At 48.7% G+C, this 20,499-nt stretch overlaps 1 protein-coding gene across 1 annotated transcript in view; it reads right to left on the bottom strand.

The window, feature by feature from the left end:
- Positions 1-862: 862 nt before the first annotated feature.
- LOC111852080 (protein MTSS 1-like) overlaps positions 863-20,499 on the bottom strand; it is a 28,931-nt gene continuing 9,294 nt past the window's right edge. Inside the window, exons 4-15 of the mRNA XM_023827610.2 lie at positions 11,101-11,185; positions 7,993-8,084; positions 7,629-7,703; positions 5,697-5,854; positions 5,237-5,344; positions 4,828-4,922; positions 4,298-4,487; positions 4,114-4,197; positions 3,285-3,497; positions 2,818-2,979; positions 2,420-2,558; positions 863-2,021 (exon numbers count right to left, since the gene is read on the bottom strand). Of these exons, the coding sequence (XP_023683378.2) occupies positions 1,600-2,021; positions 2,420-2,558; positions 2,818-2,979; positions 3,285-3,497; positions 4,114-4,197; positions 4,298-4,487; positions 4,828-4,922; positions 5,237-5,344; positions 5,697-5,854; positions 7,629-7,703; positions 7,993-8,084; positions 11,101-11,185 (1,823 nt within the window). The 3' untranslated portion in view covers positions 863-1,599. The remainder of the gene's footprint in view (positions 2,022-2,419; positions 2,559-2,817; positions 2,980-3,284; positions 3,498-4,113; positions 4,198-4,297; positions 4,488-4,827; positions 4,923-5,236; positions 5,345-5,696; positions 5,855-7,628; positions 7,704-7,992; positions 8,085-11,100; positions 11,186-20,499) is intronic.

The following is a 20,499-nucleotide window of genomic DNA, read 5'->3' on the forward strand; positions in this document are numbered from 1 at the left end:
GTTATTCCCTGCCTTGCACCCTTAGCTTCCAGGATATGCTATGGACCCCCATGACCCTGCAAAGGATGGATTGATGGATGGATGGATGGATAGATGGATGGATGGATGGATGGATAGATGGATGGATATTATTAACTCTTGGAATTAAACATGACATGCAAATCATATAATCCAAATAGCATTATCTATAGACGCTGAGGAAGACATATTGTTGAAACATGTTTATTGGCTTTTGTAATAATTATAAGAAAACGTATATCAGTTTGTGCCTTTTTTGTTTGTTTCTTATTGAGGGATAATACTCTAAATTTTCTTGAGTAGTCAAAAAATCTCCACAGAGAGTTCACCCATCTTCCAACGTCGGGTTTTAAAAGGTGAGGTGGTTTTACTGTGACGTTCATACTGGCCTCGCTTCTTCTGTATTGAACCCTAGTAGTGAAAATGAATGTCATCTCCAGATAATGCTTTTCATTATGTAATATAAATAATTTTATCAGCTTGCTGGAAAATGTTTTGGATACACAAGTTTACGTCAAAGCATCTGAATGCTTCTGCAATCAGTTATGGCCGACCTGTGATGCTGAATCTAAACAGCAAACTGGAATATCTGAAGATGGCATACTCCTTTCTACCACCAGGGGTCAATAGAGAAGACAAATTAGGTTTTTAGTTATATGACTGCTTATATCACGAAGCCATGCAGTATGTACATTATTTGTCACAGATTTTCTAACTATATTTGGGTCTTGGGTGTTGGTAGAAGTTGCCGACCCAGGGGAGGTCAGTATGCCTAAGGTGGGATATCTGGTGTAAAGGAGACCTTCTGTTTAAATACACTGAAGCAGGCAAAAACACTGGAACCAACAGTATAGCATGTATGTTTAATAAAGACTGAATCACAACATTATTCTACAGAGGAAGGAGATATACAGCCTGAGGAGCTTAGGAGGAGCTGCAAAAGTAAAACTTTATCACATCTAGCATGTAAAAAGTGTGACATTGTATGGAAATACAAGATGGTATTTAACGGTGACATTAAGTTCCAGACATACACTGTAAGTGCACTATAACCAACATTTCAACTTTACAGACAGCTTACATGACATCATCAACAGGGGACTCAAATTCACATGCACTCTGTATCATTAAACCTGGAAAGTTTACAGTCGTTCCTCTCGCTTAAACCTCATTAGAGCTAGCAGTTCCCTGTATTTGAGTTTTTGTTCAGTCTCTTATCTATAATATCGCTCAGTGATCCTTATACTCACACCCAAACTATGTGGCAGTATGATTATTAAAGAACAAGACTGTCAGACCGTAGAGTGTTAACTGCAAAATAAGGTCTCCTTTAAAACTTTCACATAAAGTTCAACAACACACTAAGCAAATAAACAAGGTCAAGGCCTTGTTGACAACAGAATAGGGTGTAGAGACAAAACGAGAGAATCAAGCATAACTTAAATGTCTCAAAGTATATACACATTCCTGAAAATTCATATATAACTTACACAAATAGAAATATCATCCCCCCCTGTGATTGGCTGATGACACCCTGCTCGGTGTGTTGAAGGGCGTCACACTCTCTGTCACGCCGTGGCTTTAAGTGACATGCGGTGTCGACTTGTCATTGGTCATCGTCTTCTTCAGCCTGACCCCCTGGCGGATGGCCAGGAGTATGTCGTGTCCCTGAGATGCAACTGAGTCTGCCCCCAGGCCCGCCCCCCCTGCAATGCCATAGGACATGCCCCCCGCCGAATCCGGCACCGAGGGGGTCCTCACTGGAATGGCAGACACCCCGACGGGCCGCCTCCCAGGGGTCTTAGTGGAGGGTGTTCTGCGGATGGTGGCCACTCCCGGGGTGGGGTGGGCGGAGCCTCCTGTGGAGGGGGGGCGTCGGGCCTGGGTCACACGGATGTAGGACTGGCTGATGTCACCATTACGCAGGATGGTGGAGCACTTCTCGAAGTCCCGCCCATCCACTTCCTGTTCTCCGCCAATCGAGAAATAGTCACAGTCGGAAACTGCGGAAAGATGGGGCGAGAGTGAGGCAATTCACTGCAACAGTGCCACTTGACCTCCTTCTCCTAAACTAGGCTTATTCTCCATAACCTTGCTTCTTTCCTCAGTTACAATGTTGCTGAGATATTGCATCATGTCTCTTTTTTTTCTACCCATGATCCCAGTCTCAGCAGTACTAACGGCGCTGCCCAGAGAAACAGGCATCATGGTGCACTGGACACCTGAAGGTCATTAGTTCTGGACTCTGGCCGAGTCTCGCTTCAGAATCTTTACCCAGGTACTTAACCCAGATCGCTCCAGTAAAGCATCCAGCTGCTCCGAAAGGTAAAATGGTTGCTAAGCGACTAAATGTAAATGCAGTGTGCCTGTGTGGGTTTCCTCAGCGAATCGGAAAGTGTACCCTCTGAAGGGAGGGCGTCCTCCGAGCTGCAGGGGGTCGGGCTCTGGCTGCTGTATCCACTGGAGCCGGAGCCCTGGGGGTCGGGGGGCAGCCCTCGGGCCAGGCTCAGGGCCAGCTCCTGGTGGGCCTGTATCTCCTCCTGGGGAAGGGAGCACACAGAGGCAGACAGCGCCACCTGGCTTTAGCATAGGTACACTACACCCAGTGCAGTACACTGCAAGTGAGGGTTATTAAACCTCTTAAGCCTCTTATAGAAGCGAGCTTCTCTTTGCTGGTGAGGGTGTATGAGTATGTCTGTGAGAATCCATGAGCATGTCTGTCAGGCAGCAGGACCGCATGGCGTGTACGTCTGCATGCATGTGGTCACGCAGACCCGTGTTGCTGTGCCTTCGGCTCACCTTGTCGGTGCCAGACGCAGTCAGGGCCCTGGTGTCCCTGAGAGGGGGGACACCACCACTCTGAGAGACGGCTCGGCGCGTTTCAGCCTGCTCCGGGGTCCGTTTGGGTTTCTTTAAGGTGTTCACCATGGGCTGGTCGTATGGGCCCGGCTTGGCCCAGTCCTGCACAGAACAGGGACCACATACATGATATCAGTAAAGAAACAACATGCAGCCTGCATACGGTACGCCTACTTCAAGCAGGGAACTTTAAAATGAATATAGCAATCATACAGTATGTATAAAATACACATCTCTACACGTCTCTACACATCACAGCCCACTGCACAGTGAGTAAGGATGTAGACCTTAATCATCAGAGGCCTGTAGGTTAAACTGATCAAATCCCACCCCACACCCCCCTGAATGGATTCAGTAAAAATGTCCTCCTATGCAAACATGTGAGAAACACAGGAAAAGCAGCAAACCTTCCAGCTGGGCACCCTGGTGGACGGGATCATGCCAGGACCCAGCGGGCAGAAGGGAGTATAGGAGGGGAGAGGGGCGTGGCAGGGACCAGGCCACGCCCACAAGGGGGAGGAGGCAGAGGAAGGGGGAGGGACAGGGAAATGAGGCTCAGGATCTCCTTTCTCGGGCGGGTGTGGTGGGGTGGTGGGAGGGTAGCGATGGCATCTGCCTGGCTGGACTCACGAATCACAAACACAAAAACATAGACAAGATACAAATATGGAGCCTCATGAATTACAATGATTGTATAAAACATGAACGTAGCAAAACTGAAAAAAGCAGTGAAATGAAGTTAGACTGACGACAGCTGAATGAACATGATTACAACCATCTGAACGGAAACATCGGATCAGCCTGTGTAAGGAGCAGGTGCACTGTTGCCAGTCGAACACAAGGGGGAGACAAAGACCTCACAAAGGGTAACGCGGTTTTCTATTATTGAGCGCAAACAAGGCTGAATGGGCATGAACTGAACTAAACCTGGTTAAAATGATTAGTTACTGTTATACACATCTTGAAGGAGCACAAATTACAGCTAGGTTAAGTATTTAGTTAGAAGCAGTAATTCTGTGAGCTGATCTCCACTGGAAAGTGCTAGATTTATAATCAGCAGATATTTATATTCCATATCAGGCTGAAAGTGGGTGGAATATTATGGGCTGTGCCCTACAAACACAAGAGACACATTTAGACTTGGGGTAATGACTGCAGATCCTGCAGGATCAAACGCGGATCGGTTATGTACTTAAGGCTGTCATGCTGAACCACCTGTAACGTGTAATGACTCACCTTCTCCGCTGGGGTGAGGGGGTCACCCTCACTGACAGCCTGGGGGGTTCCGGGGAGTTCTGGGGAAATGGGGCTGGGGTACATCTGTGGGATGCGTAAGGTGATTTGGCGTGTCAGTAAAATATGAGGACAGTCCCCAGTATTGAGCCTGCCCCCCCTCTCCCCCCAGGGTCACCCTCATCACCTGTGAGACAGCCTCTGGGGGCATGGGGGAGGGCGACTTGGACGGGAAGGCATCCTGGGACACAAAGCCCGAGTCCTGGGATGAGACGCTGTAAAGGCGGCCTGAGGGCTGCAGGGGGACGGCGCCGCCCCGGTGGCAGTACAGTGCAGACGGGGAACGCGAGTCGCTGCTGTTCACGCTGTTCAGACTGCTGTGAGAGGCGGGCGGGGGGGGGGTGGTCAGGTGCTGAAGTAGCAGCAGGCTGGCTGTAGGAGGTGCTCTCCCCTCATTAGGACACAAAACAGCTCCTGTCTTCATCCATCATGCTCCATAACTTTATGTCACACGCTGGTGAATCCTGTTTAGTTTCACTGGACAACACTGTTTATATGAGTTCAAACAAGCTAATAAATCACTGTGTCGGGTTACATGTCAGTTTAAACAGGACATAACCAACTGCTGCATATATGCAGTACCTAATCTCTACCACAGTGTGGCGATCTGGGAACACTGAAGTCTTGCCATTGTGGTGGACAGAGACAAATCCCTACCTGCACATGCTGGACTTCCGGGACCCGATACTGGGAGACGGCGGGGAGGTCTGACGGGACCAGGTGTAATCTGAGCCTTTCAGGTCAAGAATAACCTGCGAGGAAACATAGAAGCTCATTTGTTTGCCCGTTAAAAGGCATGTTTGTGATGGAACAGCAGAGGTGGCAGGTGGGGGCAATAAATTCCAGTGAGATGAAACCTACAAGTTATTCCTCTGGGTGTGTGTTTGTCAGTCAGCTAGAGCCTCTGTGCAGATGTTTGAATATCTCTGAATATCGCTCTAAAGGTCCAAGAGCCAGATCCTCCTGTCACTATCCCACCAGCGGCCCACAGTGTAAAAACCTGCACTGGGCTGCCTGAGGCGTCGGCACCAATCAACCCCCCCCCCGCCACTCCCCCCACCCTGACCTGCTCGCTGGCCGGAGGCAGCTTGTGGGGGTCCACAGTAAGCACTTTGAGGTCGTCGGTGATGGCCTGCAGGTGGGTGATCTCCCCCAGCATGGCGATCTCCTCGTCCTTCAGTGTCAGGTAGAAATGGACAGTGATGTCACCATGGACAGTCACAGACGCCTCTCTCTCACAGACGCCTCTCTCTCACAGACGCCTCTCTCTCACAGAAGCCTCTCTCTCACAGACGCCTCTCTCTCACAGACGCGTGCCTGTATCTTGCAGGACTGTGACCTTTGCCGTCCTCTGAAAGAGGAGACTGAGGACCACAGCTGCCATCTCAGCAGAAGCCCTGGGCTCATATTCATTTCTTTATTATATATTAAACCTCAGAGCTGTTTGTTTTGCATATATACAGTATATATATATATCCTGATACGGGCACCTGTGTGAGGCGCTCAGCCAGAATGGCAGCACTCACCAGCACGGGCTGCAGCATGGACACGAAGGTGCAGAAGCGCCCCCTCTCCTCCTGCAGCGCCTTCCGCAGGGCCTGCGTCTCCGTCTCCTCCAGCACCAGGTACTTGTTGCTCACGCCCTGCATGGCTCCGCCCCTCTGCAGCCGGAGGTCCCCCTTCCCTGTGGACACATGTTGCTGTTGGGTACGCTCCAAGATGCCTGTGGGTGTCACGGTTAGGTCAGAGGCGGCCGGACGAGGCCATGTGCATGGGAGGGGCGGGGCTAATGCAGCACACTGCCCTTCTGAATCGCTCAAAGGCCATAATTATGGGTTAGGGGCTGGATCAGGCAGCTCAGGCCAGTCAGAAATAAGTGGATGAGTGATGGCGCAGTGACACATGCTCTGCTCAAAGCTACTCCAAGTCTAATGCTAATGCTAACCACAATGCTCAAGCTAACCATAATGCTAACCTTAACCATAACACTAAAGCTAACCATAATGCTAACCCGGACGCTAATGCTAAACTTATTGACGGCTGCTGGCCCCCCAGCCCCCTGACTCCAGGCAAAGTATAAGGCAGCTCTGGATCCCAAATAAGGTCATTTTTAAACGGAGACATTTTTATATAGGACATCTTGGCATTCCAGGAACACTTCCATTCCCCTGCATAAATATGGGCAGATCCTGGCCTTATAGTGACGTGTGATACAGCCCTGAGGCACAAACAGCACCTGCATATTACAGCATAGAGATAACAGCAACTTGCACAGTGTGTAAGTCACTAAATCGATACACAATGCAGTGTGGACACTTCAGAGGGGGCATAGGCCCGGCCCTCTAAGGGCCTCTCTGTCTACAGGCAGGCCGGGTGACACTCAGGAGTGCCACCATTCGACAGTTTGCCGCTCTTAGCGTGTAGATGTGCGTGTGTCTGTGTGTACATGCCTTGTCTGGCTGCCACAGCAGGATGTGCAAACACACGGCTGGGTAAACAGACACGCTGGCACGGTCTGTAGAAATAAACGTCTGCGTTTCATAAATACGGGCAGGAATGAAACACTGCAGAGCGCTGGATGGGGCCGAACGCCCCGTGCAGAAACACCGAAAAGAGGGACAAACTCTAAATGATGAAGCCCTGTAATATTAGCAGACTGAGAGATCTAGATACGGTCTAGCTATTCCAGGCTAGATTTGCACTTCCTTTTCGTGCCAGCTCTACATTCTGGATAATCATATATAGGGGACGTCCCACTGTGTCACATGACTCATCTGCTTCTCCTTAGCCTGTGGATCAGGGCCAGGATGCACTGGAAGGTTTGTTGCTTCTGGGGCCCAGATGTAGGTAATGTGTTTATTTAATATTTAATGTAGTGACTGTTTGTGGCCAACAGGGGGCCCAAACTTCAAGGGGCCCACGCAAATGCAGGGTTTGACTGGTGGTAAACATGGTTGCTGCTCGGTCTCAGTCCATAACAACACAGAGACACCACAGTTCTTTAGACTGAAGTGGCGTGTCTGCAGACATCAACCAGTCCAAACCGGGATTCCGAGACATCCCTCAGCGCTTGGATTAAACTGGTGCCCAGATACCACTGTGCTTCCAGTGCAGAATCCCAATAATATCATACTACAAGGCACATTAACGAGGAACAGCGAGCACATGTCAGCTTCACGTTGGCACCTTAGAAAACACACCACAAAATGCACTTAACGAAACTATGAATAGCATGTCCTGCCAATCAGAGTAGCTGCTCCCCAACAATGGCAAGAGCTGAAGAGTGCGTGACACCCAGGAGTAACCTTATAGCAGTGAAAAACCCCTGCTGAAAGCCTCCAATGAAAGCAAGTATCCTTGTTACCTGAAATGACCTCCTACGGACCCACTGCACCACACCCATCGGTGCACGAAGCCCCCCCACTCTAACCGGGCGTGGGCCCTGGGGGCCACATTACCTTTCTTTGCCTTCTTCTGCAGCTTCTGCGTCTCAGAGGATATTCTGCGGATTTCCTGCCGCGCTTTCTTATAGTCTGCAGAGAAATCACTGGATTAGAAAGATTGCAGCCAGTGTCTCTTATAAGAGGGGCATTAACCACAGTTCAGGCACAGCACACCGACCCCCCCAGATCCCCAGACCTCCCCCCAGACCACCTTCTCTGAAAGTGTCAGTGGATCCCTCTAAACTTCCCCTGAAACTCCCATTCTAGTTATTTGTTTGTCAAACTGGTCGTTACTATAGATCACAGTGAGGCACCTCAGATTTATGGGACAAAGCTACCCTAAGTAAAGTGAGACCGATGTTAAGTGTCCAGCTCTCACCCTTGGCGTGGTCTTTATCCAGAGTGTTAACTCCCCTTTTCCACTCTTCCATCTGATCTTGGAGCGGGATGATCAGGCAGTCTATGAAAGACCTTTACAAGAAATGCACAGACACAAATATTAACCATTTCTGGCTGAATATCATTTTTACATTCAGAGACAGCAATCAACCTCATGTCTTATGCCAACTTGGGAATATCATATTTGCCCACATATACTGGGAAACAAACCTACAGCCAGGGCTGAATTAACATATCTGGGGGCCCATGGTTGAAATCAGGATAACATCAGGATAAATGCTGAAGTGTTGCCGATTTAACTAGCTGTTTTAAAGAGGGGTGGGGCCCTGATGTTTGTGGGGCTGTAGGCTATAGCCTAGAATATACCTATGCATTAATCCACCCCTGCCCACAGTCCTGGACGTGCGAGGCCATGGTACTACCCACAGGTCCAAAGACTGTATTTTCAGGTCAATATTTAGAAAATTGGTAGAGTAGGCAATTGAGGGAACACCACCCCTGCAGGGCAGGGTGGCACCTACACCCTAACACCACCCAGCTGGCAGTCAGTCATAAAAGAGCACTGCCACCCCATGACTGAGGATCCAACGGTCGACACAGGCATCCAGAGTCAACGTGGCTCCCAGCAGAATCACCAGTGCCCTCACCTGCTGCGGTGTAGCCCCATTGAGGCTGGTCAAAAGCACCAGCTGACGCCTGACTAAGCTCATGGAGACCCACGATGCTGAAACCTGTCTGCATGTATTTAAGTGACAGGGACACCAATTTAACTAACCGTTCCAAGGTTGGGTGGAGCCTGATGTTTGCCAGGGGCTTAGGCTATATCCTAGGATAGCCTGTGCATGAATCCAACCCTGGCTGAATGCCATCAGACCAGCCCGACAGCCAACCCAGTAAAAGCCATCTTAGCCTCTCAGAAGCTTGATACCAGACCTACACAACGGTCGAGGTTTGCTCCAGAAAATTCCCCACTCTCTATCACTAAGCCACATGGTCCTCTGGTGCTGAGACGGCCCTCCTGAAGTTAAAGGAAGTACCGAAATCCATGTCACCATACTTTAACCAGCCATTCCGGCTTCAGATGAACATTCTAGAAACTTGATTTGTTGTGGTGCTATCCTTGGACCTCCACGTTGAGGACCATCCTGCGCTCTTTTTCTCCCACATGCTGGTCTTGGTGTCATGCCCCCACGCAGCAAGTGGGCCTCACCATTACGCACGGCCCGCCAGAGATCTGATACCTGCTCAGGCGGCTGTTTACATGGCAACCCGCTGCTACGACACATGGCAACCCGCCAAAGACACCAAGCCTTGGCTTAAAGCCCCTGGGGGACAGTGACAGGGTGCCTTGGCCGCACCGGTAGAGCGGGACATAGAGGGAATGGCACCCAGCAGGGCGGGATACTGACAGCTCTCCAACACCACCCAGCTGTTAATCAGTTATTACTGCCAGCTAAAGATCCGGCTCCCCCTGGGGCTGGAAGGAACACTCCCAATCCAAGAGAAGGAGAGGAGTGGAGGATTCTACTCTAACTGGCTGCTCCAGTATTTTCTCCCAGATCCAGATCCGACCATCTACCTGGCTCAGCCCACAACCCCCATGAAGCGCTGAGTGCCAAGGATGACACACCTGGGCTCCACAAACCTCCTCACCGCCCCACCTGCACTGTAAATAAACACTCTGGGAGTGACACAGCTCCCGCCATTTCCCGCTCCTTCCTGCTATGTTAAAAACCTGATTTATGACCTTGGCACTGATATTAGCCCTTCGGTCTGGCAGTTAGTCTTGAATAGAATTCACACCTAATCTATTTCTGCTCGACATGGGGTCTTACAGTGCAAAGTGGTTCATAGAGTCCACTGGTCCAAAAGTAAATTAGCCCGTATCTATCCCGGCACCGATTTGAACTGTGACAAATGCCATTGTGGTCCAGCAGACCTTTCCAATATGTTCTGGTCCTGTCCAGCTTTATCTTCATTTTGGAAGTCTGTTTTTGATTCTCTTTCAGCCATTTCCTCAGTTAATATCCTCCCAACACCTCTCATTCCCCCTGGATAAAGGATGCCCTTTTCCATATGAAGCTTGAAAAGATTATAAGGTAAAATTTCCAAAATTTGGCAAAAATTTCTTAACCATGTCGAATCTCTGTCCGATATCTTTGTGGTTTAGGCAGACATCTGTATGTATATCTCAGCGTCATTTTTAATGCTGAGGATCGATAACACACTGTATGTCACCCTCCTATTATCGTATTAGTAATTTCCTTACAACTGTTCAGTTTATTGTACCGAATAGTACTTCTCCCATAACTTTCGTGATTGTGCCCTTAAAGGTTTGTAATGTTTCTGTTTTTGTTGTGAAAATGATATAAATAAATCATACATAAAAAAAAACTTATTTATGGTGGTGCCCAGCGAGAGGCTGAACTTCTCCTCTAGTGCGACCCACGGGGTATCTCTATCAAACTGTCACCACACTGTCCCTGCACTGCACCACACTGTCCTTGCACTGCATGGGGAAACCCCTTAATCAGAGTCCCTGTGGTTTGCTGCACTGTCACAGAGCTGAGCTCTAAGATCTGCCACAGCCACCTGGAGCTCAGGCAGTGAAAGCCTAGGAGGAGATGGAGGAATGTTCTCATTAAGATCCCATCATCATCATCATCATCAACATCATTACTATAGAGCAGGGGTCGCCTGAGGACCTGTTCTAAAAATAGCACAACTCACCAATCAGCAGCGTCTAAAATTTAATTTTATCCTGTTGCTATTCTTCTTTAATCACATTTGCATTTATATAGATTTGAAAATGACAATATCTAAAAAAAAAAGCATTTAAAACATGTTTATTATACATGAGGTTTAGATAAGTTTAGGAGGGCGTTTCAAACTGGTAGCCCTTCGTATGGCTCAGTACCCGTGAAGTAGCTCTCAGTTTCAAAAAGGTTAGTGACCCCTGCTACAGATGTTATCGATCCACCCCAAAATATTTCCCAAAAAAGGAACCTTTAATGTTAAAAGGTATAGTTAGTATCAAAAAGCCCTGGATTGCTTGGGCAGCTGCTGGGTGAGAACGTGGGACACTCACGCTGAGAACTTCCGCAGCCTGGCCTCTATGCTCCTGTGTCGCATGCACATCCTGGTGAGAGCGGAGCCGATGTCCCTGGTGCCGCCTGCAACGAGAGGGGACACAAGCGTCACACGCGGTCTCATCACCTGACGGCCGGCGGATACGAAACTGGGCCGTGAATTCTGGAACGTCGACTGCTCTGCTGCGGGGAGCAGATCAGACTGACTGAAGCTCAGGGGATCAGAACTCAGCTTCAAAGAGGATCTCCACAATCTCAGCGTGAACACAAGGCTTCACCAGAACACCCAGTATGGGGATGGGCAGAGAAGTGCTAAAGTAAACTTGGTGACACCTTCACAAAGGCCATGATTTCACCTGCAATCACTTCCCGCCTCACCCCCCCCCCCCCCCTCCTCCAAAGCAGTGGGACATCCAGCCATATTAGCTCATAACTGAAAGACCCCCACATCACAATCTCTTCACACCCTTGTTCCTCTCAGCAGGGTGGTATAGCTTCAGAGGTCAGCTGTATTCTCTCAGTGAGACCCACTGTCTCATACTGACAAAAACAGGCCAGCAGGGGGCATAGCGGTTATCTTCATGTCTCAAGTCTTTGTCACACGCACAAACATGCAGTGTACATCCGTGTCGTGAAATGCTTTTGCACCTGCTTCCTGGGTTGTGCTTAAAAGGAAATGCGTAATATGAAGAAAGAAAAAGAATATCAGAAAGGTCGACAGGAATAAATGAGATTAAAATGATATAATAAAATAAAAATAAAACGGCAAAAAAAGACAAAAATAAAAAGCAATATCAATAACTGTAAAACGGCGTAGAATGAAAAGTGTGGGATGGTATAAAGTTTGGAAAATGGCCTGTTAGTCATGGGGAGTCCTCATTCAGTCCTCATTTGGTGTACAGACAGCCTGAGGGCAGGAGCTTGCTCTGAGTGTCTGGGTGTTGGCCTTCGGGCTGCAGTAGCACCTCCCTGACCTTGACTGCCAGAAGAGGCCGTTTGTTGGGGCGGATTGAATCTTTAATTATTTTCATTGCTCTGTCCCTGCTCCGCCTCCTGTGGCTGACCTGCAGGTTAGGGAGTGCACACACTGGGCTGTGCTGTCCCGCTTGGTGCAGTTCCTGAACCGGGTGGTGATGCTCCAAGTCAGGATGCTCTCCGCAGTGCATGTGTAGAATGCTTTCAGAGCTTCTTAGGCATCCTGATCAAATGGAAACCTTGGCCTTATTGAAGAAGGCCTCTGCTTTGCACTGCGGACACCCAGGTATCTGAAGCTGGGCACCATCTCCACAGACGCCCAGTTGATCGCAGGAGGTTGCAGTGCTTCAGCGGTTTCCTCCCAAAGTCCACAAATGACTCTTTGGTCTTGCTGATATTCACGAGGCTCCAGCATGCCTGGTTCTCCATCTCCTTCTGATTGGCCGTTTCACCATTACTGAAGATCCAAGCGAGCACGACAGCAAACTTGATGAGGGTGCTGGGGCAGGGGGCTCTCTGGTGGATCAAAGACACAGACTTGGAACTTGATGGTGTGCATTTGTATCTCCTGCTGCAACTTGATGGTGTGCATTTCTATGTCCTGCTGCATTACCATTCACGGTAACCAATCAAATGTGTTTCAGCGTAGTAGCTAGACCACAGTGTTAGCAAACCAAATAAATGCATATAAGAAAGCCCCCCCCTCCTTAACCTGCCAAACAGAGAGGAACCCCCCAACCCCTCCCACCCAGGACACTATCTCTTCCAGCCTTTATCCTCAGGCAGGAGACTCAGAGCTAAAACCACCAGATACGGGGACAGTTTCTGTTCCACTGCAGTGTCCCTCACCAACAGTGACTGGTCTGCTAACAACAGACACTTTGCACTTCAGTCAGCTGACATCCTATAACTCTTCCTCACATTAATCCTTATGCTTCTTTCTTTCATTCTTTCTGTCATTTTTTAAACCTTTATTGCATTTGACTGTATGTAAACAGTCTAGAATAAAATGTATGCAAAATTGCATGTGTACACACTAGCAAATTGCCTTGAATTGCCTTGCATGCTATATGTTAAACCAGGGCACAGCCACCAAAACAAAGTCCTTGTATGTTTAATATACTTGGGCAATAAAGATCATCGTGATTGTGATTTAGGGACAAAATGAGGTCAGAAAACTGCTAAGAAACTGCAGTCACTGGCAAAGCAGTGAACGCAGACAGTGTTTCTGTTTTTCAGATGGTGGGGGGGGGGGATGAGGAAACCGCGGTCAGTCAGGAAGCTGTAAAGCTAAACCAGATGACAGAAGAGAGCTTTTCATGGCACCTTGGGTGTCCCTCCCCCCTCCTGGAAAGAAGAAGCCTTACTGCTGGAAGCAGAGACTGTGGTCAGTCCTGCTGAAGGTCATGGTGCAGACTGTACCCTGGCCATGTGCTCTACTGTGGTCCTGACCAGGATAAGAATAAAGATGAATGGATGGATGGATGGACGGACGGACGGATGCTGCAATACTCCCGTTCCAATGAGAAGCATTTTTTTCATCTCCGGGCCATTAATCTGCATGTCGTGTAGGGATCTGTTTTTACTTAATCAGTCTTCAATTTTATCTGTTGAATTATCTCTCTTTAAAGATCACTTGACCTTCTGATCCTGGTGGTCAGGAAAATCATTCAGCTCTGCCCAGCAGCGCCGGCCACCCCCATCATCCTCTGGTGCCCAGGAGACCCTAGTGTCCCACTGCATCGGCCTGGATTACTCCTGGGACGCAGTCAGCCTGGTGTGACCTCACCAAAGGCTCCTCTGCAGTTTATCCTCCCTACTGCACTTGAACAGGAAGTCAGCGGGAAGGAGTAAGCGAACCAGCCAGGAGCGCCAGGGAGTTTCTGCGGAGACGGCGATTCCTGCGAACGCTGCCTCGACCCGCCTTTTCGCTCTCGGTGTTTCCATCCAGGGCCAAAGCAGGCAGTCTCTCGCTCGCCCTCTCTCTCTCACAGCTCCTACATCGCCCACACAAGCAGCAGATGCTCTTCAACTGACACCATTTTTGGAGAAAACATGCAATGCTGCCCGTTATCTATCTTTGTCACGCATGGTTTAGACAGAAGGTAAACTACACATCATGTGACCTGCAGAGTGACTAAACACACAGACTGACGCGCTGCTTGCACCACTCCCAACTCTACTCCTACTGTTGTTTTCTATTTAAAGGTTCATTTCTAAACCCCAACAGACCCCCGCACCCACCCCCACCGCTATAAATATCCCTCTACTATGAGCGGTTGCCTGGGTGCCTCCTGAAGACATGACCTTAATAAATAGCTGTGACAGGGGTGACTGCTGTTTCTGCATATCTCGGACCTACCTGACCTGGGCCTGACCCAAAGGACAGCGTTCCCTGGCTGGAATTACTCCGGAAGGTGAAAGTGACAGTATCATCTTGTCCTTTGGGTGACAAATGGTGACTTTTGCCATTCAGAAGCTGCCAAGTCCAGGATGGAACTGAATAAGATCCTCCTGCCCCAAGTTTGTGGATTTCCCTGGCTCTGCATTTCCCCAGCTGGTGGTGGGGGGGGGGGGACACAGTTTGCACTGAGGAGTCTCCACAGTGACCTGTGTGACCCCCCCCCCCAGCCCGTATGTCCAGCCTGGGGGCAGTTCTGCAGCAGTGGGTATTTTTAAATGGTTTAATATTGGAGCCTACCCAGTTTATATCAAGACAGCTTTTTATGTGACTTAATTTTACCTAAAGAGTACATTTCAGAATAGGAGCCACAGAAATGCATCATGCAACCCAAGTAGACAAGATCTTCTGGGCCAGAGCGCCGTTGTGACACTGAAGAGTCTTATTAGGTTCTGGCTGTGTTAGAAGTTGTTCTGTAGCTCCTGCTCCAGTCCTGCTTACACTTGTACCTGGGCATTCACTGGAAGCTCAGCCTAGCTGTACCTGGGCATTCACTGGAAGCTCAGCCTAGCTGTACCTGGGCATTCACTGGAAGCTCAGCCTAGCTGTACTTAAGCCTAGTCGACTCCTCAACAGCACGTACTGAATGTTTGCAGTGTGCTAACAATTGGCATTTGCCTCACTTGTATGTCGTTTTGGGAAAAAAGTGTCTGTTAAATGCGTAAATGTAATGAAGTTCAAAAATCATCAGAAGTAGTGATCTGAAGCTCTGTAGCAGTGTGGAGAACAGGGCTGGGGCCATTCCAGAATGCATTGATCAATTCCAGTCCAAATCAGGAAATGGAACTGGAGTTGGAACTTAAATCTCCCTGAAATTCAAATTCAACTCCAATTCTGTTCCTCATAGTTTTGTTTCCAATCCCAGCTCCAGTTCCATTTCTTGATTTGGACTGGAATTGATCGATGCATTCCGGAATGGCCCAACCCTGGTGGAGAATGACCCAGCGATCATAGCTGGTCTGATCAGAGTCTGGATTTGCTCCAGGTCTCCTCATGTGGTTTGGTGGGGTGAGAAAATGTAACTGATACTTTTAGTGGCCATTTTGCACGCGTGGGTGCAAATCCCATCCTGCTCTCTTATGCAACAAACGCTGGGCTGGATCCCTCCCACCCCCCTGATCTACACCCTCCTCCCCAGGGCACTATTCTGACCACCACCTGATGAGATCGGGGAATCATCCTCTGCATTCTTAGTGCAGTTTGATGGAGAAGCATGTCCAGGTAGTCAGCTGTCAGCGTAACATCTCACACCACAAGCACATGTACCCTTTGATTCAAAATGCTAAATGTGAACATTAGAGTAGAATCTATCATCTGTGTGCATCTTGCAGCCTGAACAAGGATCTTCTTTGTCTTACATTATATGATCCAAACTTGGGACCTACTGTACAGATCTGACACAGAAACCAAAAAGTCCTCACAGGCCCCTTCTGAGATTTAAACCAGCAACCTTTAGGTATCAAGCCCAGATCCAAACCCTGACGCAATCTACCACACTTACAAGAAGCTATTCTTTGCTGCTCAACATCCAATGTAAAGAATTTCACAGACTTTCAGCTCTTAAAAAAGGCTCAGATGTCTAGAGCCAGTCCAGCAGCTGCTGTCTGGCCATCAAGCAAAGTGCTGACCTCCTCTCGCTTTCAGAGGTAAGGGAGGAGGTTTTAATTAGGCAGCGTAACGACGGACCGTTTAAAGCCAGGGAGAATCACCTGCCGGAAAGAGCCGTTTGGACCCTCACTCCAGGCCTATATGTCACATGCTGCACCAGATCAATCCCGCTATTCCGAAAGCAGCTCACTTTTGTGCATGTCTGTCTTAAGGAGGGGGGTGTCATGCCATCTGCATGTTACCACACACATCACATTCCGGTCTCATTACTACGTGACTGGGCTTCTAAATGATGTTCTTCATGTAAAGCCAAGGTCACTCAGCAATCTCACAGTGCTGTGGTGCTGGAGTCCCCATGCAAACTGGCACCTGTCTGAAAAATGTGACGTTAAAGATTCACGGGGATGGAAATACTGGCTGCTTTTCCTTACTGAGAAATCACGTGATGAGATCTCTGACAGCCGGGACTAATGCAGTGACACGCTGACAGCACGTCAGTTTAACAAGCTGCCTGTTGGTGAAGAGCCCCATTCATTCCTGGAAAATCCTGGACTGTGCGTTTCTCGGTTGCATCCGACAACGAATCCGAGCTTCTCATCTCTGGGCTGCGATTTGTGAATAGTGTACCATTGAAGAGGAAGAGGCCAAAACAGCCATTTACATCCAAAACTGAGGAAACAGCTCAGTGCCACAGGGCACAAATGATCAGATGTGTGGGAAAACGGCAGAAAGGTATCAACTGATCTGAGTCTAACAGTGCATGTAAAACTGCTAACACATGCAAATTTAAAGTAAAGAGTCTGGGACAGGCACGGCAGGGGGGTGGATCCATCGACTGTCTCTAGGTGTATTTTTAATCAGTCTGCAGAGAATCTGCACCCTTCCCTCCTTAAAGCTGAGGTCACCTACTCCCTGGGCCACATAGACAGGTGGCACTGCTGTGAGGCCACACACCACAATCCTCCCCAATACCTGGGATCCTCAGACGGACACCCCGTGGCTGTCAGGGGTGGTGTGGCGGCGGCCAGCTTGCCGGACGACTTGTGGAATGCAGACGGACACAGGCGTGGGGGGGGGTCGAGACCTCATCGCCTGCTGGCGTGACGCCATGGCGTCTGAGCAGTCTTGACATTCCAGTAAGACCCGAGGGGTTGTGCAGCATTGTGAATACAGTCACGCCTAATGAACGCTGGTCACTGCCCCCCACGACGGACCGATTAGATCCGAGTGCTAGAATCACACTCACTGGAATCCACAGATATTATGATGGCTTTCCTTAGACCAGCCTGCAGCCATGGTGCACTGACACATTCCCACATCCTTCAAAACCCCCAGTTTATGACACCTCCCCCACCTCGGCTGTGGCCACCTCTGCTTGTTCAGAGCGACTCTGCACTGCAAGCGTGCAGGAATCTCAAAGCCGGGCGTGGATGTACAGCCAGCCCCTCGCAGTCAAACCCAAATACGCATTATGTCATCCTACACGCAGCCAGCGGACGACCGCGGTAGTTTACAGTCCATCGTGGCGAGCGCTGAATTCAACAGGACACATGACACTGTGCATGGTGGTAATCATGCACGCATTACAAGGTTTCAACTCCACACAAAGCGAAGTGTAACGTGTGGAATGATGCAAGGGACAAGATGAGATCATATAACTCTTATGTCCTTTTTACAAAGATAAACTAGTCTTCCTTTATAGAGCTATATAAAAACAGTCTGTCTGACTGTTGCTACCTCACACTCCCAGTGCTAGTGGCTTGAACACTACAGAAGCAGCCCTACCCCTTTAAAGCCATTCAGTGTCATTTATTAAATTATGGTTTAATAATCCCTGTCACCCTCTGCTGGACAAGTACCTCGGACATGATGTGTGTACATGCCACTGGCTGCTGGACACAGGAGCCCAACTGACTGAGCGGAAATAGATTGACTCTTTCCCCCTCCCTTGTTCACTTGGTGCCTCATTTCCACCGACGCGGTGCCGGTGCTGGTGCCGGACCTTCTCCCAATCTGGCACTGGTTCCACTTGTTTCCACCGCAAAAAAATGGCCCTGGGCCAGTAAAAAATCGGCTCCAGCAGGTCCCACAGAAAGCTGGGCTCAGCATGTGGCACCGTAACGTCAGTATATCCTTCTGTATATCCGGAAAATTCAATCCATAACCGATATAGTTTAGTCTAATAATGGTGCTGGCAGTGAAACAACTTGCCAGCTTATTAGCGGAATAAGGTTACGTCGTTTTTTTATTCTGAGAAAAATGAAAGATCCATCTGATGGCCAGATTTAATAATAAAGTATAAATATGTTACAGGTCGAATAAATAAAATATTATGCCGTTTGAGTGGCAAAGAAATTATGAGGCGGACAGCAAAGTTCAGTTTTTAGTGCCTGATCCTTAAAAGGACAGGGGTAAAACAGCAAGCAAGAATTACACACACAAACGGGGGAGCCTACGGAGACAAAACATCATAAAATAGCTTAAAATAGTATGGGCTGTATTATTTAAAATATTAACTCGCACTAAAACACTTGCATAATTCACATAAATGATGTAGTGTTACGTCATGTTTTTTTATTCTATGACAAACGGAAGTTCGATCTGCTGGCAACATTTAATAATAAACCATAAATATGTTTAAGGATAAAGTATAAATATGTCACGGGCTGAATAAATAAAATATTGTGGCGTTCGAGTGGTGAATAGATCATCAGCGGGCAGCCAAGTTCAGTTATTTGCGGACTGTTATTACGCGATCCTTAACAGGACAGCGGCAAAACAGCGAGCGAGAATAAACTCACGGAGACAAAAGTGGATACAGGCAATGGAGACAGGGCACAACGAGTCATACTCCAGAAACCTCTATTTCCATTTGGTAAAATAAATCCAAAAAGCGAAATACAGATCAACCTTTACTTTACTTTTACTTCCGCCTAAGTAACATTTCTGTTCTGTTCTTTTTTGAAACCAGTGGAAACGCAGACTGGTTCTCAAAAGGCACCAAGCGAGAACCAGCCCAGCACTAGCTCCATGTTGGTGGAAACGAGGCCTTATTCTGCCCAGAATTCCCCTTTTCTGTGGGGCAGGCTGGAAAAGGTTTTTGGGTCCTGGGGTCATTGCCGATTTGCCTGAATGCTCGCTTTGCTGAGGCAGAAGCGCACCACAGGTCTGTTCGGGATTTTGGATCTTGAGTGATATGGGACAGGCGTCAGGAAGAGCGCACAGCCAAGAGGGTCCTGGCACACGCAGCTTGACCGGCATTCCTCTGAAGACCATAGGAAGACCAAGGCTCATGCTTTCCAACCCCTACAACCCCACAACATTGAATCAGGACTAAAACAGGTGGCAAGAGAAAAAGTCCAAACGCCAAATCACATAGTGCTCCAAAGAGTGCCGGTCCAGGCCCTATATCCTGGGTGGTGTGTTCCCACACTGTACATAAGAGGCTGTGACAGATGACATGCTTGGGCCTGTTTGGTTTGGTTCATTCGGTTCCCTGCTTGAGCCCAATTGGTGCAGGATATGATTTAGCATAAAATTCCGTTTGAGGCTGTACCTGAGCCTATTTGGTTTAGCATCCGATTCCATTTGGTTCTGCATGGTGAACAGCAGTGAGCATTACGGGCCAAAACAAGCAGGTTATCCTCAACGCCGTCCTGCAGCAGACCTGCTCCCACCTGCCAGATTCTTCTACTGAATTTGTCCTGCTACCTCTGTGTGACTTTGCAACACCTACCCTGGTGGGTTCAGAGTGAAGGGCACATTACTGTGACTGTAACTTCAAATAAAGTACTGCTGAGATGATAGACACTAGGGAGGGTGGTGTGTGGTTTGGTGGGTTGAGACTCCATAGCTGTGACCGGAAGGGTGCCAGTTTAAATCCCAAAAAACACATTCCGATGTGCTTGTACAAATGGCAAATAAAGTTTAATTACATTTTCTATTTCTTTGGGAAAGGCATCACTGCGTCTCCACCTCAAATCAACATGACCCAGTTTTAATGAGAAGGTCTCAAGATCTTCTGCTAGCCTTCCGTGGGGCACAGCATCCCTCTGGCACCTCACGGCCTACCGGATCGAGGGGAAAGCTGCTCATATTTAGCAGAGCCTAACAGCAGTATGGTTTGGGCTGCCACCACAGCCCCCCACAGGGAAACCAGATCTATCCCATAATGCAGGCTGTTCATCAGCCCCCTTCCAGCCAAAGGGGACTGCTTTCCAGAGCAAAAACATATTTTCCAAACCGGACACGAATGAGTACCTCGACCCAGTTTCGGTGGCCGATGGTCAACCAGACCCAGCTCTCTGGTGAGGTCATGGAGAGTCTCCCCTGATTGACTCAGATCTGGGGGGTG

This window comes from Paramormyrops kingsleyae, chromosome 23 (assembly GCF_048594095.1).
Source record: "Paramormyrops kingsleyae isolate MSU_618 chromosome 23, PKINGS_0.4, whole genome shotgun sequence".
Taxonomy (NCBI): domain Eukaryota; kingdom Metazoa; phylum Chordata; class Actinopteri; order Osteoglossiformes; family Mormyridae; genus Paramormyrops; species Paramormyrops kingsleyae.